General features: G+C 51.4%; 1 protein-coding gene and 1 pseudogene across 1 annotated transcript; one reads left to right on the forward strand and one right to left on the reverse strand.

The window, feature by feature from the left end:
* Positions 1-2,912: 2,912 nt before the first annotated feature.
* Positions 2,913-18,424, reverse strand: KCNG2 (potassium voltage-gated channel modifier subfamily G member 2). The gene is made up of 3 exons (XM_075533200.1): positions 18,396-18,424; positions 17,175-17,868; positions 2,913-3,710 (listed from the first exon to the last, which is right to left on the reverse strand). The coding sequence occupies exons 1-3, from the start codon at positions 18,422-18,424 to the stop codon at positions 2,913-2,915; spliced, it is 1,521 nt and encodes a 506-aa protein (XP_075389315.1).
* A 4,396-nt stretch (positions 18,425-22,820) lies between these two features.
* LOC142428055 (MICOS complex subunit MIC10 pseudogene) lies at positions 22,821-23,051 on the forward strand (annotated as a pseudogene).
* Positions 23,052-24,309: the final 1,258 nt, after the last annotated feature.

The following is a 24,309-nucleotide window of genomic DNA, read 5'->3' on the forward strand; positions in this document are numbered from 1 at the left end:
CAAACCTGCTGCGGTCCATCCACTCTGCTCCTGTGTACAGCGACCCTCCACACGGTTCCCAGGCTGGAATCTCCATGAAAGCAGACAGTCTCGTCTTTCTCCTTCGGGTGGGCTAGAGGGTTTGAACCATTGACTACAGTGAGTAGTTTGGGGAAAGAACAACCTGGAAAGTCTGGGGCCACTCCTCTGTCACCTGGGTCTCTGTGATGAGCCACACCAGCTGCTCGCTTTCTGGAGAAAGACAGGCTGGCTGCTGCCCTGGAGGATCCTGGCCTGGGATTGCCCCCTTGGTAGCTGCTCTGCCCTTGAGGGCACTGTCCTGGCATGGCTGAGGTCATGAGGGCATGGCTGGGGTCTCATCTGTTTGCTTCATTGGGGCATCTGGACATTATATGGGCTGGGTGCAAGGGGGGAAGGGGGGTGCGCATCTCTGGCAGAGCAGGTGGAGAGCTGAAAAGTGGTTAAAGGTTAGCCCCTACCTGCCACCCCCTGGCCCCAGCTGCTGTTGCCGCTACCCTCAGGGCTAGATGACTGGAAAGAAGCTGGTGTACCCTGCCCCTAGAATGGGTCAGGCCTGTGTGGCTGTAGGTGTGGGGGTTCAGACCCCAGTATAGTCAGTGGGACAGACTCACGCCTGTGCTGCCCTGCTCAGGCAGGCAGGCAGGCAGTCCCAGGCGCCCACTGAGGCAGGGGTGGAGGTTGGGGTTCTGTTGAAGGGTCTGTTTGGGCAGAGAGGGAGGAGGTGTGTGTGTGGTGGATGGTCATAGACCAAAGCTGCCACCTATCAAATGCTGAGCTGGTCACCAAGAGGACCAGGAAGGGTAAAGTCTGCAGGGGAGCAGAGCGGCAGGGGCAGACTGGGCACTGAAAAGAGCTTGTGTCCATACAGGCCCTGTCCTCAGACTTCAGATTCCAGTGACAGCACAAAGAGGGTGCTTTGTGTCCTGCATGCGTAAGGGTCCTGGAGTTCACCCACAGTAGGCAGGCAGGGGCTGAGGGATCAAGGTGGAGTACTCTGGGTCTGGGGGTGAGAATGGGTCCTGACACCCAGCCTGCCCTGCGTGGAGACTTGTTGGGACACACACAGGACCACTTGTGGTCAGTGTGCGTGTCACGTGCTGGCACGCCATGAGCTCAGCATGGGAAGGAAAAGCCACTGGGTCAGGGTGAGGAAAACAGGTCGTTTGATCAGCACGTTGGGGAAGACCACTGGGTCAGCATGGGGAGATAGGTCACTGGGTCAGTGCGAGTGTGGGCAGGCCACATAACCTTCAGGGAAGGAGGGGAAGACTGGGGGGCACTGGCAATCTTGGGCTCATCGTGCTTCTGAGGATGACTCCCCTCAGCCGAGGCCAGAGTATCTCTTTGTTGGACAGGAAACGGAAATGTGGCCTTTGGTGAACTTAGTCTCGAGAACTGGCAGGCAACAAGCACCCACTGCAGTGACTGAGTAGCCTGTACCTGGTCTGGAGGGGCTCCTGGCCTGTGGGCTGTCTCTGTGAGTCCCTGGGGGGTGGGGTGGGGGGTGGAGATGCATGGGTGAGTCCTCCCCTTCTGGTGTGGTCACCCAGTGGCAGTGAAAACTGAGGTCACTCACTAGCCACCAGGGAAAAGGCAGCAGATGCCTTGAGGGCAGCTTCTGGGATGGGAGTAGCAGAGTCACACAGGTCAGGTGGGGCATCAGGAGCCTGAGGGGTCAGCTGACCGTCAGCAGGCCAGCCTGTCTCTGGAGCCCTGGTCCCAGGTGTCCCTGGGGGCAGCAGGCTGAACCCTTGTCTGCAGGAATGTGCCACAGCTGCCCATCTCAGGGGTGTCAGCCTGGCCCTGCCCTCTCCAACTCCCCTTCTGATGGTCCCCACTGACCTGGGGAGGAGCCACCCAAGGACCGCAGGAGCAGATGAGCACTCCAGAGCCTCAGTCAGGAGGCCTGGCCCTGGGCATCTGCCTCCCCAGCTGAAATCGGTGGCCAATACACCCCAAGGACAGCCATAAGGACACCCCCCCCCCAAACCTGGGGACTGCTAGACACTCGGAGGGCCAGGGCAAGGGAGGCCCTTTGTGCTTGGGGCTCCAGGGAGCCCTGTATGGACCACCGGAGATGGCTTCAGGCAACAGGGAGACCCAGGATGTGGAGTCTGTGAGATGTACCAGGGCTGGAAGCAGGCCACACAGGAGGAGGGCAGGGCATCCTGGGGTGCCCATTCCAACACCCCCAGGACACTCCCTGCCTTCATGGTGGGGGAGGCAGACAGGGATATGGGGGGCCGTGTTCCGGCATGCTCACAGGTGTGCTACCAGGAGTGGGAATGGAGGGACTGGGGCTGGCAGGTCAGGAAGATGTTAAGGCTAGTTCCACTGTTGCCTGCCGCCTGGGCAGGTGGCCCCAGGTGCGTGGGTTTATTGCACAGCGGTGCTGCTGCTGCTGTTAGGCTGCTGCACAGGTCTCTGACAGCCCCCCTAGGGGTGCGGGGACCTTCTGCTGTGTCTGTGGCGGCCACCCCTGGGGCATGCAGAGTCTGAAGAGAGCGCTGGATTGCCCAGCGGAGTCTCCCATCGCCTCCTGGGCACTCCACGTTAGGGGCGCTTCCCCGCCTCGGCTCTGACCCACTGGGAAGATGGGGGCGCTGCAGGGGGCAAGATGTGGGCTGGGTGAGGCCTATCCAGCGCTGCTAGGCATGCACTGGAGTGGGGGCAGGGACCGCAGCTGTGGGGACCCAAGAGGAGCTGGCATTGGGATAAAGGGGCTGGGATACCCCACCCCCACCCCCAGCGGGCAGCGGCAAGGGCTGGCAGCAGAGGTCTTTGGCAGAGCCCAGGGGAGGGAAGACCCTCCTTCCCAGAGGGAAGCAGTGAAGCCTGGGTCCTGGTCTCTGGGTGGGCGGGACACGAGGGCAGCATCCAGGACGATGCACTCAGGCCCACTGCTCAGACCCTACGTCAGCACTGCCTGCCACCACGGTAGCCAGGAGGCCGTCGGGGCTGTCCTCGGTCGGGGAGTGCGTGCTGTCCTCCAGCGGGGTGGGCTCGAGGCTGGCGGCACGTCGCTGCAGCTCCTTGAGCTCCGAGTAGGAGCGCGAGAAGGTGTGGAAGATGGAGGTGACGGGGAAGGCCAACAGCAGGATGCCGCTGAGGATGCTGCTGAGCGCCACCACCTGGCCGGGCAGGCTGCGCGGCACCATGTCGCCATAGCCCACGGTCGTCATGGAGATGACGGCCCACCAGTAGCTGGCCGGCACGCTGGAGAAGTCGCGGCGCGCGCCCAGCTCGCGCTCGGCCAGGTGCACGAGGGGCGCGAAGAGCGCCATGGCCACGCACACGAAGAGCAGCAGCAGGCCCAGCTCGCGTGTGCAGCGCCGCGCCGTCAGCCCGAGCGTGCGCAGCCCCAGTGAGTGGCGCGCCAGACGCATGACGTAGAGCACGCGCAGCGCACGTAGCAGCCGCAGCACTAGCCCCGCGCGCTCCAGCAGCTTATTCCCGCCCGCGGGGCCCGCGGGGCCGACCGCGCCGGGCCGGCCACCGGCCACCAGGTCCACCAGCAGCGACACGTAGAAGGGCAGGATGGCCAGGATGTCGATGATGTTGAGCGGCGTCCTCAGGAAGGCGCACTTGCTCTCGGCCTGCACGGAGCGCAGCAGGAACTCGAAGGAGAACCAGGCCACGCACACCGTTTCCAGCACAAAGAGGTTGTGGCACTTGGGGGAGCACTCGCCCTGTGGGAGAGGAAGGGGCGGGGTTGGCGTGCCTCAGCCAGTGCAGCCTGCGGGGGCGTGAGGGTGGACCACCCAGGCACCCCCTACTCCCAAGAAGGAGAGGGAAAGGGGATCCACTCCTGGCACTGCTGAGCCAGTCCTGAATTACTGGGGAAGGGTACTTAAGACAAAAAATCCTGAAAGGAGCCAGGACTGCCCCTGAGGTCAAACAACCAAGGAAGTAACACCCACTCCTGAGGGTCTCAGAGACTTTCTGCTCCTGTAAAGATTGATAGCCTCAGCAGCTCACAGGGGCAAGTCTGCCCTGGCCTATAGGGTCACTATGAGTCAGAATCAACTTGAAAAGATGATCCAGTCACCTGCCTCACAACACACACACGTAAGCAATAACAAAACAAATCTCAGGGTGAGGCTATGACCAGAGTTGCTGCAATATTTTATCTAGAATGTTCAGTTTACAACAAAACTATGATAGAAGAATCAGGAAAGTGCGGCCCATGTGGCAGGAAAATACCAGACAAGAGAAACAGTGAAAGCAACCAGTTGTTAAACTTAACAGACGAAATCTCAAAAGTAGCCAAAACAAAACTGATTAAGAAAAGTAAGGTAGCAGATGTGAAGCCGACTACATGGACAATCACACTGGCTGTGAGTGAGCTACACAGACCAACCAATGGGTAGGGGCCTGTCAGACTGGATTTTAAAAATCCAATTATGTTGCCTCCTATAGGAGAAACACTTTAGAATCACTGGTATAAATAGATGGAAAATAAGATACATCATATTCCAGCAACCAGGGGAAAATGAGTGGCCATACTAATATACAACAAAATAAGCTATTAAATAAACAACATGCTGATAGAGACAAAAGACATTTTATGATAAAAGCCCATCAGAAAAATACTACAATTAAAACATTCATACCAAAATACATGAAGCCAAAATTGATACAGGTGAAGGGGGAAATGGACAATTCAATGACAATAGTTGAAGGCGGCAATGAACTGTTGATAATGGATCAAGCAATCAGGGGACTGACAAGGAAAATGAAGACTGGAACCCTGTAAGCCAACTCGACCTGACCGACACGGCTAACAATCAGCCAACAGCAACAGGGTCTAAAGGGAACATGGAACAATTCCAGGGTTAGGCTATGGAAAAACCTCAATCCACGGAGGACAAAAATTATACACGGAAGTTCTTTGACCACAATGGAATACAACTAATAATAACAGTGAGGCATTTGGGGGCTCACAGGTGGAAGTTAAGCAATCTGGGGATGAGTAGTAATCAAGAGGCAGCATGGAGAAACTGGCATGCAGCTAAAGTCATCCTTCCAGGGCAATTCATAGCTGTAAAGGTCTACATCAACAAAGTGAACAATTTCAAATCAACCTTCTAGCTGAAGATGGTGGGAAAACAAGAGAAAACTAAACCTAGAACAAGCAGAAAGAAGAAAAGAGTAATGATTCGAGCAGTGACTAATGGAAAAAGGAAACCCAATGAAACCAAGGTTTTTGAGATTTTTAAAACCTGACAAAACTTTAGCTAATTTGATCAACCCAGTATGCTACCAGAGCTCTTTAAGAAGGGAAAAAAAGAAAGAAAAAAAACTCAAAACCACCAAACTCACTGCCATCCAATTGACGCTGACTCATTAGCAAGTAGATTCAAACTCTTTAACTGCCGTAGAGTCAGTGTGGACTCATAGCGACTCTACAGGGAAGGGTGGAATTGCCCCTGTGAGTTTCCGAGATTTTAACTGTTTACGGGAGTAGAAAGTCCCATCTTTCTCCCAAGCAGCCACTGGTGGTTTCAAATGGAGATCTTTCGGATCACAGCCCAACATGTAACCACAAAGCCACCAGCGATCCAATTCAAATTACTAAATCAGAAAAAAGGAGACATCAATACTGATTATAGAGGGGAGGAAATTATGAAAGGATTAGAATTTGGTGTTCTCACTGCCATGACACAGGGTTAGATTTCTAGTCAGGGAAGTTTTTCTTTTAAGGAGGTGTGGTGGCATAGTAAAATGGGCATAGTAAAATGACCATCTACAAGGTCAGAGGTTTGAATTCCTCCCTTGTCCTGTGGGAGAAAGATGAGGCTGTCTGCTCCTTTAAAGATCTGATGTCTTGGCAACACAAAGGGGCAGGTCTACTCTGCCTTATGAGGTCACTGTGAGTTGGGATCTACTCAACGGCAGTGAGTGGTAAAGCATCATGGGTACATCGTCGGTACATACGTTGTACTCCTGTTATGTACTCTCGAGGTGGTTTTAACTCCTACAACAGAATGAAACATTGTTATTATATTTGAGCCCACTGTTGGAAGTCACTGTGCCAATCCATCTCATCTCATTGAGGAGCTTCCTCTTTTTCACTGACCCTCTACCAAGCATGATGCCCTTCCCCAGACACTGGTCCCTCTTGATAACATGCCCAAAGTACATGAGATGAAGTCTTGCCAGCTTCACTTCTAAGGAACAGTCTAACTACTTCTGAGGCAGATTTGTTTGTTCCTCTGCAGTCTATGACAAAGTATTACAATGATATGTGTAAGAACCTGAAGTGAGTAAACCAAAAAGGAGGAACACACTAGACATTTCTCAAGCTGAAAGAACTGACGGAGGAAAGTTCAAGCCTTGGGTTGTAATTCTAAAGTCGTCTGTGGACAAAATGTTGAATGAAGCAGAAAACATCAAAAGAAGATGGAAAGAATACACAGACCCACTGTACCCAGAAGAATTGGTCTACATTCAACCATTCATCCAATAGTATTGAAGAAAGATGGGCAAGTTGTACCCAAAAGAAATATGTGAGGTTCGTTCTACGAGGAGCATATGATCAACCGCTGAGGGTACTTGAAGAAAAAATGTCCAAGGAATTGATGAAAAGCATTCGTAACTGTCAGTGACTTAAATATTTTATAAGAAATGGACAGATTTACAGAAAGACACAAACTACTAAAGCTGACAAGAAGAAATAGACAATCTGAATAGATGGGTAACAAGCAAAAGATTGAGTTTATAGTGAAAAAAACAACAAAAACTATCCACAAAGAAAAGCCTTGACCCAGAGGGCTTTACTACTGAATTCTACCCAACATTCAAAGAGTCAAGACCAATACTTCACAAATTCTTCCAGAAAAGAGAAGAGGAGGGTATACTTCCCACATCATGCTATGTCAGTGACACCCTGATCCTCAGACCAGACAGTCACCAAAGAGAGCACACCGCTACAGCCCAATATCTCTTATAAACACAAATGTCCATATCTTCAACAAAATACTGAAAACGGCCGGATTCAGTTATACATCGTGCTACGTGGCATTAACCCTGGGATGCAAGACTGGTCTCACATGTGGAAAGCGATGCAGTACATCATATAAAGAGAATTAAAAGGACACAAATCACACGATCATCTCAGTTAACACAGAAAAAAACCTGACAAAATCCAATATCCTTTCACAATAAGAACATGCAGAAAACCAGGAACGGAAGGGCAATTCCTTAGCCTAATAAAGCCACCCCGAGCGGACAAATATGATGGTGACAGATGGGTGCTTCCTCCGCAGAGCAAGTACAAGGCAAGGCTGCCTGCTCCCCACACCTGTCACCAGGGCATGGGAGGTTCCCGCCAGGAAGGAGCCCAGGTTGGGAAGGATGAAGTTGACTATTGCTTTTCATTGATGACACTGCCTTGTCATTAAAAATCTGAAGCAATCCACTGAAATATTATTAGAACTAATACATTAGCTCAACAAGGTTGAAATAAAAAATCAATTATATTTCTATGCATTTGCAGTGAATCATCCAAAATGAAATTAACAAATGCACAACAGCATCAAAAGAACAGAACACTTCAAAACAAGGACGGAACATGCCCTCTCCTGGCTGTAAAAGATTGCTGAGTAGATGCACAGAGAATACCTGATGCAGTGCTTTATCCGGGAGGGTGGGCAGGGAGGGGAACTGAGGAGCCAACAATGAATATGGGAGGGGGAGGGAGCAACTCTTAAAAAGTGAGTTAACTATGGAAATATGATGTGAATTTTATATCAAGAAAACTACTGAAAAGAAAAAACAAAGTTGACCAATGGTTACCATGGGTGATGGAGGAAGCGTTTTTGCTTGGGAGCATTGAGGCTATGTTCATGAAGGTGGAGTGATTTGGAGAGGGATCTCAGTATAATTAGTGGTCCTGAGTATATATGTAGAGGTTGTTGAACTGGAGAATGTCTCCTTATGTCTATTTGTGCCAGAATTAAAAATAATAGCAAGCACACTATTAACAATAAGTACAAGGAAGAAGAAAATGTTCTAAAATGGACTGTGGTGATGACTGCACAGCTCTTCTTGAGATCATTGAACTACTGAATTGCATGATATGTGGATGAAGTGCTAATACAACTGCTTGTAAACAAGGTTGCTCCACAATTAAAGGACCCAGGGAAAGGGAGAGATGATCCCATGCTCGGGTTAGCTCTATGACAGTGGCCCTGCAGCTTGGACAGCTCAGAGACACCGCAGCTTATAGCTGAGAAGCTGATTCTAAAATTCACATGGGAACAGAAGGGCCCCAGGATGGGAAAACGAACCTAAAAGGGGGAATAAAGAGGGAGGACTCACATCCCCTGACTGCAAACTTACTATAAACCAGACAGTATAGTCAGACAGTGTGCTGCGGGCACAGGGATGGACACGCAGAACAATGGCCTTTCTCTGAGGGTTCAGAACAAACCCTCAGCTCAACTGGTCTGTGACAAGGGTGCCCACGACGTGCGATGGGAAGAGACTCCTAGTTTTAAAACCCAGCACTGGAAAAACGGGCTAGCCATGTGCTGACAAGTGAAGCTGGACTCTTAGCTCACCCCATGTGTCAAAGTGAACCAACACGGGCCAGCCTCAATCTAAGAACAAAGCCCTGAAAGAACTCTGAAAAGAAAACATAGGGGAAATTGTAATGATGTTGAATTTGGCTGATGATCGTCAGACATGACATCAAAGCAACAAAAGCAAAAACCGATCCATGAAACTACCCAAATTGAAAACCTTTGTGCATCAAAGGACAGAGAGTGAAACGACAAACCAGCGGGAAAGAGTAGCAAACAAATGAGGTGTCTCTAAAGGGCCTTGTAGCCAGAATATGTGAAGAACTCTTATAAGTCAATAATAAAAGAAAAACAACAACAAAACTTTTAAAGTAAGTCAGGGCTTTGAATTGAACATTCTCCCCAGATAGATAAACCAGCACCCTTGAAAAGACGCCAACTGCTGGTCTTCAGAGAATCAAGACCAGGACGAGCTGCCATGCCATCAGGGTGGCCCTCGTGGACGGACGCACAGTCAAGCTGCAGAGGGTCAGACCTCATCCTCACTGCCAGTGGGAGTTCCAAATGCACCTTCCCCTTTGGTAAAATGGGTTGGCAGATTTCAAACAAGGAAACATGGAGCGAGCATGTGACCGAGCAATCCCATTCCTGGTGCAGATCCCAAAGACAGGGAAGCGTCTGTCCCCACAGGAGCATGGCTTGGGTATCTGTGGCAGCAGGTGGACAGCATGCCAAGTTCCCCCCAAAGTTGTGTCTCTGATCAGAGTGACCCTGGAGGACAGAGTTGCCCACAGAGTCTCTGAGGCTACGGATCATTCCAGAAACAGAAGGCCTCATCTTTCTCCTGCTGAGCGGCTGGTGGGTTTGAACGCTAACCTGGAAGTGAGCAGCTGAATGCCCACCAGGGCCCCACACAGTGTGGGTCCATCACAAGAAAGGAGGTATTGAACATGCTCTACCATGGGTGAACGCTGAAGCAGACTCGGGAAAGAAGCCAGTCATCAAAAGCACAGTCTCATTCCATTCTCATACAATGCCCAGAACCAGTAACTGGAGCAACAGAAATCTGAAAATTCGCTAAGAGCTAGGGACTAGGGAGGGGTGATACCTATGGGATCTGGGAGTTTTTCTTCTTGAAGCCAGGAAAATATTCTAATGGTTCTGATGGTTGTACACCCTGTGAATATACAGAAACCCATCCAATTCTACCTTCTAAATGGGTGACTTCTCTGTCTGCACCAGCAAGTATTGAAACACACCCCACATGGCCACTTCTCTGGCCACCCTGGTCCTCTCCTGCCCTGCCACTCTAAGGGCCCTGACCTGTGTGCAAGCAACTGGCCTCCTGTGTCACTTTGAGCAGCTTCGGCATTTAGAGGCAGTGTTCTGAGGATTCCATGGATTCCCCAGCTTACTCAAGGCCCCCTAAGAGACACACTGCCCACCACCACACACACATGTGGGGTTATAGAGAATTTTCCCCTGCTTTGTCCCCTCCAAAGACATGCCAATCATTAGGGGCTTTTTGCTAGCATATGGGGGAAGGTCAGATGCTCACAGACATGCTCCCTGGAGACAGTCAGTCACCAGACTAGGGTAGGCCCTGCTCCCTGCTGTTAAGGACAATAGGCTACTTCTCTCTAGAGGCCTGCAGTCATTGATTTGGTTCCTGTAGGTATACTGAGTGGTGCCAGGGAACAGGTCAAACTGGCTCTGTGACATCCAAAGTTAGGCCGCCATCCTGTATCTAGATTCTGTCCATCTTGTCATATGTAAACCCACTAGTCCCTCCTCTTCCTATTGGGAGGATACCCCTAGATCACCCCCCTCCCACTACAGTATCACCTATAGCACAACCCCTTCCTGTGACGTATGTCTTCACCTGTAATTAGGGGGTTGCATGCCCCCATAGAATATAAAAGCCTTGGTTAGCATTAAGTCTCTCTCTCCACGTGGACCACCAAGCGGGGCTGAGGTGAGCATTGCTACCATGAATTGTGTCTGACTCCATTATTTCTATCTCTCTTCAATCTCTCATGCTCTCTATGTCTTTACTATAATCTTTACTTATTATTGCTGTACAAGTGTGCCTACCAAACCCGTAATGATGTGTTAGGGCAGGTACCCTGGCATATGGCACCCATTACGTGTGGCCCTGTAGGAAAAGGACTCTTTTGAGTTATATCCCGTGTAACAATTATATGGCCTCATCAGACGGTGAGGGTGAATCGGGAAAAATTTTTTTAATAAGTTTTTTTTAGTCCTACACACACCCCCCACACCCCACCCACCACATACACTTCACCCTGCATACACCTGCACACTGGACCTTATCTAAAATTACTCTCAGTACCAGAGCCTGGGTCTTGCATAATTCACCCTGTCACCAAGTTTCTGAAAATGCTACCCCACAGAGACCCCTCTCAGCCCTTGTATGGGTCCAGCTGGGTGGAAGGGGCTGGCTTGGGGTTTGCAATGGAGACCACCCCCTCTCCTGCACAAGCAGCAAAGCTGTGAAGGCTAATTGCTGGGACTGCGCCCTGGGACATCTAGCCTGGAAAGCTGCCTTTATCTCTCACAGATACAGATCTGTATCTGGCCACTGGCCAGACATGGTCAGAAATAGCTGTGCCGACCTTGGTCCTCAGGGGTGGGGTCCTCTGTGATGACGGCTGACATTTCCACACATGCTAGGTTTTCCAGTCCGACTACCTGGGCAGCCAGTGGCCAGCATCGAACTGTGGCCGCTGGCCCAGCCAGGATCTGCAGACACAGCTGCTCAGCTAAGGCCATTCTGCTCCTTCTCTGGGACGGGGAGGGCAAGGGTGGGGCAGGCGTGCTCAGTGCAGTGGGGAGCGTGGAACCCACTGGAGTAGCTGGAAGGATCCAGAGGGGAGGGGGCTTAGTCGCTCCTGAAAACGGGAGAGTTGACGGCTGGGCAGCTGTGGTAGGCCTTCGTCCAGGCCAGCAGAGAGGATGTGGCCTGACCTTTGGTGTCCCTTGACTCCTTTAGCAGTTCCTCAGGGAGGCATTGAACACCTCTCCATTCCTGTGGGGGTCTTGACACGGCAATAAGATCCCCTGCCATTCCACCATCCAAGTGGCTCTCTGACGCCCGGTCCACACTGTGACACACCTTCCCACTGCTCCCATGAGGAAGCCGCTCCTGTGCCGTGTATTCACAGGCCTTCCGCTCCACGGACGGACCTGTTGTGACGTCCTGTGTCGGTGAAGGGCCACCTCATCTGTGCCCCACTGGAAAGATATCCTGCAGGTGATATTTGGATCTATTCCAGACAGCCACCTGAACACCTTGATTCTTTTAAACACTTATTTGTAGCTAGTTAACTCTCGACTTAATTATTTGATCTGAAAATAATGAGGTAAATCAGATAATCAATATAAAACAAACAACTCAAAACCATTCAATTTGCACTTTGGGGGCAGACGTGGGTTGCAGCTCAACTACACTGGTTGCAAAGGACCTGATGATGTGGCGGCTGTTCTCAGTGGCCTCCCCATGGGCGTCCTGAGCAACAGGAGAGGCACGGCCCGGGCCTGCACCGGCCGCATGAAGGTTGGGGTGGGGAGCCCATTGTGCAGCCCCTCGTTGAGGCTGCAGTCGATCCAGCTCCCTGAGGGCCTTCCTCTCTCTTGCTGCCCCTTGACTTTACCTTATCCTGCTCTAGGACAAGTCTCTCTTGACGACAGGTCTGCAGGACATGAGATGAAGGCTCTCCATCCTCCCCCTCAGGAGCAGTCTTTTGAGAGGGATTTGTTGGTTCTTTCAGGTGGTCTTCCTTGATCACTGCCCAGCTTCCACATGCGCACAGAGTGGCTGAAACTACTGTCCCGGGCCAGGCACACTGCAGTCCTCCAAATGGCATCGTCTCCCTGTCACCCATGGAAGAGCTCCTGCGTAGCATGGTTGCCTGGGGCAATACACCGTACTGCCTCCGTGAGTGTTGACTGAGGACCAAGCAAAATGAAATCCTTGACAACGCCAACCTGTGCTCCGTTTCTCAGCATGTTGTCCAGTTAGGAGTTGTGGTTTTCCTTACATTGATTTTTTAAAAAAGTTTTACCACATACCATACAATTCAGTGGTCCAATCCCTTCCAGAAGAGCTGTACAATCATCACCACAACCAATTTTATTTTTTAAATTTTAAACAGTTTTATTACCATTTCATCCACATGTTGTACCATTCAATAATTCAATTATATCAAGAAGAGTCGTACAATTGTCACCATAATCAATTTCGACCATTTTCTTCTTCCTTGTACTCATTGGTATTCATGTAATTATATATATTTTTGTAATTGTGGCAAAAATATACACAAGACATTCTCCAATTCCACAACTTTGACTTGTATAATTCAGTGCCATTGAGTCTACTCCTCTTCTTCTTTTTTTTTTAAAAAAAAACACGTTTTATTAGGGGCTCATACAACTCTTATCATAATCCATACACACATCAATGGTGCAAAGCACATCTGTACATTCATTGCCCTCAGCATTTTCAAAACCACAACCAATTCTAGAACATTTTCTTCTTCCTTGTACTCATTGTTATTAGTGTAATTATTATTTTTTTAATTGTGGTAAAAATATACACAATAAAACATTCTCCAATTCAACTACTTCCACATGTATAATTCAGTGCCATTGAGGATACTCTTCATATTGTGCAACCACTATTGATATCCTTTTCCAAATTATTCCGCTACCATTAACATAAACTGAAAGCCCCCTAAGCAAAAACTCTTCCTCCTTGACCCGTGGGAATCATCAGCCAACTTTGGCTTCACACTTACATTGATTTTAGTTAGCTTATTCCCTTGGCTTATTATTTGATCTGCACTATCAGATTCACAGTGATGGCTGTAGCCTGTGACTCCCATCAGCAGGTGCTACAGGTCCTCCTCGTTCTCAAGTTGGGTCCTCGGCACGTCTCTGACTGTTAATGAACCTCCTTCCAATCCCGATGCCGGGTCTTCTTCAGGCTGCCCAGCTTCTTAGATTGCTGCTGACTGTACCGACAGAACAAGCATGCACCCTCGATGCACATCTTCCTCATTTCAAACCACGCAGATTCCTCGCGTTCTGTTCAAATGGCCGCTTAGGGATCCATGTGCAGGTTCCGCATGCGCACGAGGTATTCTAGAATACCCATTCTTTGCACTGTTATCTATGGTTTGTTATGATCCACAGTGTCAAATGTGCATAGTCAATCAAACACAAGTAAACATCTTTCTGGTATTCTCTATTTTGAGCCCCAACCCATCTGGTGTCAGCAATGATATCCCTTATTCCATGTCTTCTTCTGAATTGGGTTTGAATTTCTGGCAGCAACCAGTCAATGTACATCAGCTGGTTTTAAATCTTCAGCAGATTATTTCTTGCACCTGAGATCAATGGTATCATTAATTTCCATATTCTGTTGGGTGGCCATTCTCTGATGGGCGCATGTGTCCCCCCCTTCCACCTCTCCGCCCTCCCCCGACCCCCACCCCACATCAGCTGCTGTGCAGATTTCCTGGCATTGATATGAGGGCTCCCGGTGCTCCGTCAGCTTGTTGCCATATTGCATGTGGTGTTCAGTGCCGCCTGGCCCATGCTTTTCACTAGTGTCCTCAGCGCCGCCTGGGCGTCTTCCTTCAACACTGGTTCTTGATCACATGCTGCAGCTGGAAATGGCCAAGCATCGATCAACTCTCTTTGGCATTTTGGGTAGTGACTCTGCATAGTCCTTCTCTTCTTATTTTATTTATTTATTGTTTTATTCCTTCTCTTTCGAGTTATTTATTTATCTCTGTGTGCTTCCTGCATGGTTCTTTATTTTGCCCATTGAATTCATTGCTATTACAACTCAAGGCTTGATTTCCCCCCCCCCCCATTTCTTTTGACTTGAGCTCCACTGAGCATGCTATTCCTGGTTGGCTCCCTCTCACCAGGTCTTTGCACATTTTACTGTAACACGCTGTCTTCATGGGCTGCCCTTGGTTGCTTTCTCTTCGGCTCCTTTACTTCAGCGTGTCTTCCATGTGCCTTCCCTCTCTACGTCCAGAGCAAGTCTCAGAATCTCTCCCGCCTCCGCTTTGGTCTTATCATTCTTTCTGCCTGTTTAGTGTCCTGCTTCCATCAGGAGGGATGGTCTCCGTGGCTCCCGCAGCTCAGCAGTTCTGCTGTCATTAGTGTTCAGTGCAGACGGGCCTTCTGAGATGGGTCTAAACTCAGGTGGGAGATGCTCAAGGTCCTATCTGGGCTCTCCGGGGCTTGTTTAATTGTCCTCAGCTTCGACCTGGTAGCACACTCCTGTTTGGTAATCCTGCCGCAGAAGGGTCAGGTGTGTGTTGCCCCTGGTCCTGAGGGAATCGGGTCCAACACCTCGCAGTTATGAATAACACAGGCAGCTGCTGTGTATGTGTGCACTACGTCCACAGTTCTCATCACTTGCCACTTTTTATCTCATCCTCCAATGCTTACATTTATTTAACTACATGTATTTTATCAGATCACATTTGAAAAATGAAGAGCTTGTGTACGTCCACTTTAGTAAGAGTAAGATTTTAAATCAGAAACGAATGTTAAAATGTAAGCACTGCCTCCACAGAACTTGTTTCTTGATTTTCTAAGAAGCCAAGATTCCTCATGTAAATGACATGCAGGGAACAGTCCTACTCGAGACCCTGGCTGCTCCCTCAGCAGCAACACTGCTGGGGAGGGCAGGGAGATGGAGAAGAGAAAGAGGACAGAGGGGGCTGCGGAGGGGACATGCGGGGGTGGTGGGGGAAGGAGGAGGGGGAGGAAGGAAGAGGGGAAACGAGGTGAAGTGTTAGGTAGGCTAGCATGGGCTGGGACATCCATTAACGCATGCCCATTGGTCTGAGCTAGGGAAACAAAGGAGTGGCACCCTGCACATGCTCAGAGGTTCATGTTTCCCGCCGGGTACACATGGGTGGGCGCTGCACCTGGATTGGTCCACCTAGGCCAGATGAATTCAATTCAGCCAATGGGGTCGTCCACCATGCCTCCCGTGGAATCCTTGAAAAGGCAGGAGCCCAGAGTCACTGGGACCTTTTGAGAGACTCTGCAAGCAGCTTCCAGGCAGGCTGCACGTTTCCGAGGAGCCCTGCCAGGGCCAGTGTAAACCTGAAACTTCTTCAATTCTTTATAAAAACCCACTTGGATCACAAACCAGGCTTTGGCGTGAATTCTTTACCGTGCAAAGCTAAGAAATGAGCTATTTCCCACCTGAGAAACCGAACAGTTTCACACAGGAAACATGGGAGGAAAAAGCCAAGGCAGTGAGCTGGGCTCGATGGCACTTGCCTGCGGACATGCTGAGAGCCAGTGCCCTGTCCTCATCACCTGGGGGAATTGACAGCCACTGCCCTTCCCCTGGGGCCGACGACCATCTATTTCAGGCACCCAAACAGCAGTCTCCACTCAGGCCAAACTCGGCTCAGACCTCCAGGAAAAACCCAGAGTGTTCCATGGGCCCCCAACTCTCTCCACAGCACCTGCAGGCGCCCAGCTGGCTGGCTGTGAATGGGAGGGGCGCTGGGACACAGGCAGTGGGAGCTGTGTCTGCCAGCCCCCCAGCTGCCCTCCCCTTGCTCAGTAGCTGCTCAAAAAACATTCCAGACCACTCACTGCAGATTAGTAAGTAAGCACAGGTAAGCCTGTGCTAAACCTTGCTTCTTGAGTGATCTGACACTGCAAGTTGCTCTGTTTCCGAAGGTGGGTGGCTTAGAGCCCTGCCACCTCATCTCCAAGCAACTTGGACAGCACAGACAGAAGGACACACAGCTCTGCCCCCTCTGCATCAGATGGTCTCCCTTGGCGTCTCCTCCCCAGCAGCTTGAGAATTTGTGTGTGGCTCCAGAGCAGGGTAGTTCCAATTACAGGCTGCCCTACTAGAATATTCCCCGACTGTTCAAACACCACACCTTATTCCCAAGACTGGCATGCTCAGACCAGCCCCTCTGCTCACACCTCCATCAGGGCCAGTGTCCCCACAGTCACATGGCTTGCTTGTGAAGCATCTCTATCTGAATAGAGTCTTCCAGTTGGCACTGGGCACCCTGGCTAATGCAACGTCTCTCCAATTAGTACACTGAAGGGGCAGCACTGACCTTGCCTGGGTGCCACTTTTCTGGGTCATGTCTGGCTGTCATGCTGCTCTCTCTCTGACCAACTCTGGCTGTTACCACCACCACCCTCTGCCCTGCCAATGAGCCCATATTTGAGGCTGGCATAGGTGGGTATGAAGCAGGCAAATCCTTGGTTTGCCAAGGCACATGTGTCAGTGTGCTGCCCTGCTAGCAGTGGCTGGGCCTGGCGCCTGGTTGCCCAGGCTGTGCCCTCAGCCCTCTGGTCTGGAGTGGCCGAGGATGGCCCACGACCCAGACCCTTAGGCTGGAAGCCTTTCACTGGGGCCTGGGCTTGTGTGCCGCCTGGCTGAGCTCTGAGAGGCTCACCCTAGGCCTGGCCCGCCCGGCTTTCTACTCCCAAGGCCCAGGGTGGCGTCCGCAGGGACTTCTTTGGGTTCCCTAGAACAGAGTAAGTCAAGGGTCTTTCCCTCGGAATAGGCCCTCCTGTGCCCCAGCCCCATTCGCTCACCCGCTCCTCTTCAGCGCGGATGTCTGGCATGGTGCTCAGGCAGAGGCCTACGGCCGTGATGGCGACAAAGACGACAGAGATGCAGGCAAAGAGCTGGCCCGCCAGCCCTGAGTGCGGGTTCTCCACCACGTCGCGCAGGAGCCGTCGGCCGCGCGCCAGCCGGCCGCCGGCCGCCAGGACGCACTCGGGGGAGGCCTGGGAAGTGCGGCCCGAGCCGGCCCCGCGCTCGGCCGCCTCCTCCTCGAGGCGCCGCAGCCTCCGCAAGCAGCAGCGCTCCAGGCGCCCCTCGTCGATGCCCCAGTAGGCCAGCTCGTCGCGGAAGGCCAGCGCGCACGAGTCGCGCAGCAGCCGCAGCTTGCCCGCGCGCAGCAGCGCCGCGATGGTGCGGAAGGCGCAGGGGTTTCGGTCGAAGAAGAACTCATCGCGGCCAGCGTCGTAGTCGTCGCAGACGCGCAGCACTTCGTCTGGGCCACGGCAGGCGCGCAGGCGCTCCAGGCGGGCCAGGGGACAGTGGGCCAGCGCGGCCCAGGGCAGGCGCAGCCGGCAGCCGCCCACGTTGATGATGACGTGCCGGGCACCGCCAGGGCTGCCGGCGCGGGGTTGCTCCGAGGGCGCGGGCAGCAGGGCCATGGCCCCATGCGCGTGCAGGCCGGCCCGGGTGCAGGGCTCAGGGGCGGCAGTCAGGCGGCTGGACCTGCAAAAGGGAACAGACTGTGGTTAGGACAGGGACACCAGGACGCAGCTGGGGCCCATGCAGACCAGGAAGGCAAAGGGAGATTCCCGCGACCCTCTGTCACGCGCCATGCTGGTGATCCAGCTACAAAGACGACAAACCCTTCATGGGCATGGCTATGGGCAGGCCCCTGGGTCTTCCTGGCAGGCACTCTTCCCTGGCCACCTGGTCTTTGTGTGTGTCCTGTTAAATAGAGTGACAACCACCGGGCCCGGTGAACTGGTCATGCACCGCCTGCAGAACAGAGTGACCACCAACCTGTGACAAAAGGGGCTTTGCAGACAGACACCTGGCTTTGCAAGACAGACACCTGACTGCAACCTCAGTAGAACTGAGTGAGTGGCCCTGGGCGAATTAGGCACTGGTACACCCCAAGGACAGCACCCATCTGCCCTTCACCCAATGAAGGTCAAAAGAAAGGGGGTCGGGTCCTCAGACACTGGGTCCCCACACTGGAGAGTAGATGGGACAACCCCAAACTCCTATACCACATGCCCTTGCAGCACAGGGACGGCATTTCGGGATCTTCATCCAGCAGGTCTTGTGGGCAGGACACATGGAGGCATCCTGGCCAGAGGTCAGAGTTAGCAATGGGGACTCGGGTGCATAAGGCGATCCTCTCTACTTGGATGCACGTTTGAAAACTCATTAAAAAGCTTCCAGGTGATTCTGCTGCACAGTGGGGGTTGAGTACCCGCTGCTCTAGAGAAATAGAAAACTCCCAGTCTCTGACTTCTCCATGACTCAGAGTCACGCAGGGTCATGCAGACTCCACAGAGGGTCCATGAGCCTTCTAAAATGACAAGCAGACACCTCTGTCCAGGCCCGGTTTTGATGGCGGGTCCACAGTCTTCATCACATTCCCAGTGGGATATGTGACTCTCCAAAAGGCCAGGCACTGTGTGGAGCATTTGGAGTGGGGAAGCTCTCTTTTTGGAGACCCCAACTCACACGGAGCTGGGAAGCCCTCCACCCCCATCCCCGTGGCCACTCTGCAAACACCTACTGAGGAAGGCTCACTCAGGGATGGGGTTCCAGGAGCCCTTGAACAGAGCAGCCTGGTGGCAGAGTGGCTCTGAGAGGCGCTGCTGACTGCAAGATCAGGGGTTCAAAACCTCCAGCTGCTCTCTGGGAGAAAGATGGGGCTTTTTACTCTCAAAAAGAACGATCATCTTGAGAACCTAGAGGACATCTCCCCCTGTCCTGTAGGGTCACCATGCAGTGGCATCAACTCGATGGCAGTGACTTTTTTCTTGTAGAGTCTGGCCGACCCCTGGCATTTCACTCTGGAGCCTAGTTGGAGAGGCTCCGGGAGAAACCACACCCTTCTTCCTAAGATAATCTTGTCCTGACTCAGGACAGGCCAAGTCCCTAGACATTCTACCCAGCACTCCTGAGAGGATCTTTCCCAAAATGTTACTGAGGACAGATCATTTTTGTGCGAGTACATAGTTTTACTTTTAGGATGGATTGACTGTATATACTATGGTGGTCTGGAGCTCTGGTGGCATAGCCCTTGACCACATGGCCAGCAGTTTAAAACCACCAGCCACTCTGTGGGAGAAAGATGAGGCTTTCTACTCCCATAAAGAGTTACAGTCTCAGAAGCACACAGGTGGCAGTTCAACCCTGTTCCACGGGTTGCTGAGTCTGCAGGGGCTGGGTGGCAGGGAGCTGGTTGGTCTCATGCAGGTGGGTGGAGGAAGATACGCCCCCCCCACCCCCCAAGTCACAGGGGTCACATGTACTGTGACCTCCTCACGAGCCAGGTTCACAGGAAGGAAGTGACCAATGGCTACATTTCTGGTGTCCTCATGCCCCATGCCAATAATCAATGTCTACCGCTCACCGTGGGTCAGAGCCCTGATATTGACAGCTTGGGTTCACGGAATGTACACCCAGAAGTGCCCATGACCCGGGATGAGCACCATGCTGGGCAGACCCTGGCAAGGCTCCTAGAGAGAGCTGGGGAAGATGGGCCAGAGGAGGGACATCACAGTTGACTGAAGGTCCTGGGGCTGAGATGCCAAGGCCCTGAGCTGTGCCCTCAGATCAAGGATGCCAGGGGACGAATTGCTTAAAGAGTGCCAGCTTGTCCCCTCTCATCCAAGGCAGTGCTGTGTTGGGGCAGGTGCTTGGGAACCGCAGGGAACACGCGAGATCCCTGCTGACTTGTCAGGGAAACATGCTCCACACAGCAGCCTCGCAGGGACTGCGGGAAGGCACCAGGGGCCACCCTCCAGTCTCGGAAGCACGGAAGGCCAACTTGGGAGGAGCCCAGAGTCACTCGCAGGCCCTGAAGTGGCTCAAAAGCAGGGCCTCACACTCAGTTCCTGCAGCTGCCCGAACTTCCTTTTTCACTGACCCTCTACTTTACCAAGCATGATGCCCTGACTTATGCAATACCATTATGCCACGAAAGATTTTCCTGGCTGCTCCCTGCTTGGACTTCTCTACTCCTTCACCGCCCAGAGAGGGAGGCCCCACTGCAAGTGCCGCTGCTCAAGCAGCCTAGGGCTTGCCTGTGGCCTTTCTTGCCATGAGCTTCTAAGGCAGTGGTCCTCCACCTTCCTAATGCTGCGACCCTTTCATACAATTCCTCATGTTGTGGTGACCCCCTAACCATAAAATTATTTTTGTTACTACTACATCGCTGTCGTTTTGCTACTGTTATGAATAGGCGACCCCTGTGAAAGGGTTGTCTGACCCCCAAAGGGATCACACCCTACAACTTGAGAACCGTTGTCCTAAGCTCACCAAACGACTGAGTGGGGCCATGCAAATGAGGTGCTTATGAGCCACTGAGGGAGTGGACAGCTTGATAGCAAGGCAAATGAGGTGCATGGAGCCCTGTGGGCATGGGACCATGCAAATGAGGTGCATGGAGTCCTTGTGAGGAGATTGGTCAGCTTTGCCATCTGGCAGGCGTAGCAGAGAGCCAGTTGTGGAAGACAGCGGGTACCATGGCCACCATCAGGAGAAGAGATGGGAATGGAGCACATCCTTTGGGCCTAGGGTTTCTAGGCTGGGAACCTCCTAGACTCAGGATGCAGAGAGTTAAAAACCTGGAGATGGCGAGAGACGTGAGAAGTAGTGGCAGACAAGCAGCAGCAGCGGAGATGACAGAAACAGGACATGTGCAGTGGGGTGCCCAGGCCAAAGAGTGAGAGAGAACCGCTCCCCAGGGCAGGAGGCTTGCTGGTGGAGTGGGGTGCAACTGGATATTTCCTAGTAGAACCCATGGGCTTTGCAGCAATTTCCAGAACAGGAAGGAGGCTGGGCTGGCCCAGGAGATCTGAGGGACCAATGACTGGGAGGCGGCCTACAGTCATGGGTGGGAAGATGCAGTCCTGACTGTAGAACTGTCTCCTTAGCCTATCCTGATCCTGAATCGTAACCTGTTACTTCCCTAACAATCCCCATGACCATGAGTATTGTCCGTGAGTTCTGTGTGACCTTGCAATGAAGGCTAAACCCAGGCTGGAGAGGGAAGTGTGTCTGACCTTAATTTTCCTTCCCCTTGTGAAGTTAAAAGGGTCACGGGCCCCACCATTCCTGCCTATAAGTTGACTGGCTCCCTTTGCCGCTAAATCAAATGTGTGCTCTAAATTCTTTGTAAGTATGCATGGAAACTGATGAAAATAACTGTATAATAGGCTAGAACTTGGAAATTTCACCTCAAGTCCCTGCTGCTCCCAGAAAAAAAAACGCATTTAAAGATAAATTATAGTCCATTTAAAAAGGGTCTTTAATTCAACTTGAGGTTAACTTCAGAGTTTGCAGTTGGTCTGAAGGCCCTAATACATGCTCCATCCTCAGCAGATGGCAAGCAGGCATTTCAGAGCTGCCAACAGCCAGGAAAGGTAGACAACTGAAAATGTTTATAGGAAACTAAAATGAGCAGAATTCAGACAGAGGAAGAGATGCTGAGCTTCATTCACAGTACTGACAGTAAGCATGTTAACTTACCGTGGGACAAGCCCCGGGCTCCTCGGCCTCCCATCATACACTCGTCTGGTTCTGGCCCTGCTCCCACTCCCAGGGCCCCATCACGATCTCTGTTGTACTGATCTGCCGCCAGCTACGTTTACATGATGGATTTCTCTGGCTGCCGCGTCCTTTGTGAAGCTCTGTAGCAAAGGGTACCTTCGGACATGGTTATGGCCTCCTGCTGATGGTCTCCCACTGGGCTGAGCAGCGCCTGAAGCTGCCCTGTCCTTTGTAAACGCTCTCCTTTAAAGAAGCAGCAGAGGCTGATGGGGTCCAAGACCATGACCCTGAGCCACCCTCCGATCTGGCACTGAACCCCTCGGTGTTGGAATCACCAACCATTCAAGATCAAATGGCCAGCATTGGCCCTCGGACAAACTTCAATCATGCCGGAAGCAGTGGAAACAGGAGACCCTAGGGACACATGGGATGGGGGATGAGCACTGAGGGCATTGCAGTGAGTCAGTCAAGACAAAATATGGGAATGCTGTTGAACGCAAAACTCATCACGTGCTCTCCAAATGGCCACCCAATTCACAATGAAAAGAGAAATGCGTGCAGAAATTATCACCAATTATTGTACTGGTGTAAATCTGAGGACACACGTTCTTGTCAAAGATGTGGGTTCATAATGATACCAATGTGAATGAGTGGGGTTGGCGTGGAGACCCAAAGCCCATCTGTGGACACAGAAGGGTCACAAGGAATCAGCCAGGGAGCAGTGTAGCACTGACAAAACACACAACATTCCTCTAGTCCTTTAATGCTTCCTCCTCCCCACTCCCCCCATGACCCCTACCCCTATCACGACCCCAGTTCTAACTAAAAAACCTGGCTAGACCAGGGCATGCACACTGGTATAGATAAGTGCGCTCGACATGCGGGGCTGGCCGTAAGGAGAGCTGGAACTGCTACTGGGGCTCATGTTGGATTCTGAGCTGGGCGGCAAGTGGTACCGGTGCTTGGCCAATGCTGTTGTGAAGATAGGTCCTGGTTCTGGACTAGGAATTCTTTTCTCCCTTACCTTCTTTAAAAGAAGAATGTGGCCGTTAGCATGTGGTCCTGGCATGGGATTGAGGATGGCCTACTCCAGCGGTCAGCACAATTTCCAGGCTCCATGTCTTCTTCATGGAAAATGTGTCAAAGAGCCATGACCTGAGACCATCCCAGTGGGAGGAAAAAGAGAAATTGTGTGTATTCCTCAGGAATCTTGAGGTGCCCTGGAGTCAGCTGACATTCTTCCGAACAATGTGGTCAGTAATGTTTTCTACTCCAACACACAGTTTATGTCTTTGAAACTAAATCTGTTTTGTATTTTCTCTCTGGAAATTGCAGGGAAGTGGTCTTATGATCATGAAGGAAAATAAACAAAATAGGAAGACTAAAAAAAGCATGCTCTCAACGCATAGCATCCAGGATAGACAAACTCCTCAGGAACAGGAATGGGAGTAGCAATACCATGAGGGTGGGGGAAGGGGTAGAAAGGGAAAACTGATAGGAAGGATTTATGAATAACACCCGCCCCCCTTCCAGGGGATGAACAACAGAAATGTGGGCGAAGGGAGACAACAGACGGTGTAAGATATGAAAAGAATAATAATTTATAATGTATTAAGGGTTCAGGATGGTGGGGGGAGGGGAAAAAAGAGGAGCTGATACCAAGGGCTCAAGTAGAAAAAGAAAATGTTGAATATGATGATGGCAACACCTGTACAAATGTGCTTGATGCAAGTTATGTATGGATTGTTATAAGAGCTGTAAGAACCCAGAATAAAACTATTTATAACAAAATAAATAAATAAAAGATATGGGCCCCTTAGACTCACTCACTGATGATGGAAGGGGTCCTGGCACACCCATCACAGGAGCAAGTTGGCAGCGGTCATTAGCATTTTCAATGTGCACACCCTTTGCTTGGGCAAGTGCTTCAGAGAACTTGCCCTACAGGGTCATATCGTGTAAAACGGTGCAGTTCCGTGGCAGCCTGTGCTTAGCAGTGAAGGATTGGGAGCAGCCTAAATATGCATAAGTTGGGTATTGATGTGTTCATGGTGGAATGTGACACCCTTGTTGTGTAGGATGCTTTCCTGAATACTTTCTTTTATTAAATTGGAACTCTATGATGCTCACTCTCCCGATACAACGGCTGGAGCCAAAGTGGGCGAACAAGTAAATGTGGTGAAGAAAGCTGATGGTGCCCGGCTATCAAAAGAGATAGTGACTGGGGTCTTAAAGGCTTGAAGATAAACAAGCGGCCATCTAGCTCAGAAGCAACAAAGTCCACATGGAAGAACACACCAGCCTGTGTGATCGAGAGGTCCCGAAGGGATCAGTTATCAGGCATCAAAGAACAAAAAATCATATCATTGACTGCACACCTCCATGATAGGATCGCTGAAGACAAATGGGTGT

Source organism: Tenrec ecaudatus, chromosome 15 (genome assembly GCF_050624435.1).
Source record: "Tenrec ecaudatus isolate mTenEca1 chromosome 15, mTenEca1.hap1, whole genome shotgun sequence".
Taxonomy (NCBI): domain Eukaryota; kingdom Metazoa; phylum Chordata; class Mammalia; order Afrosoricida; family Tenrecidae; genus Tenrec; species Tenrec ecaudatus.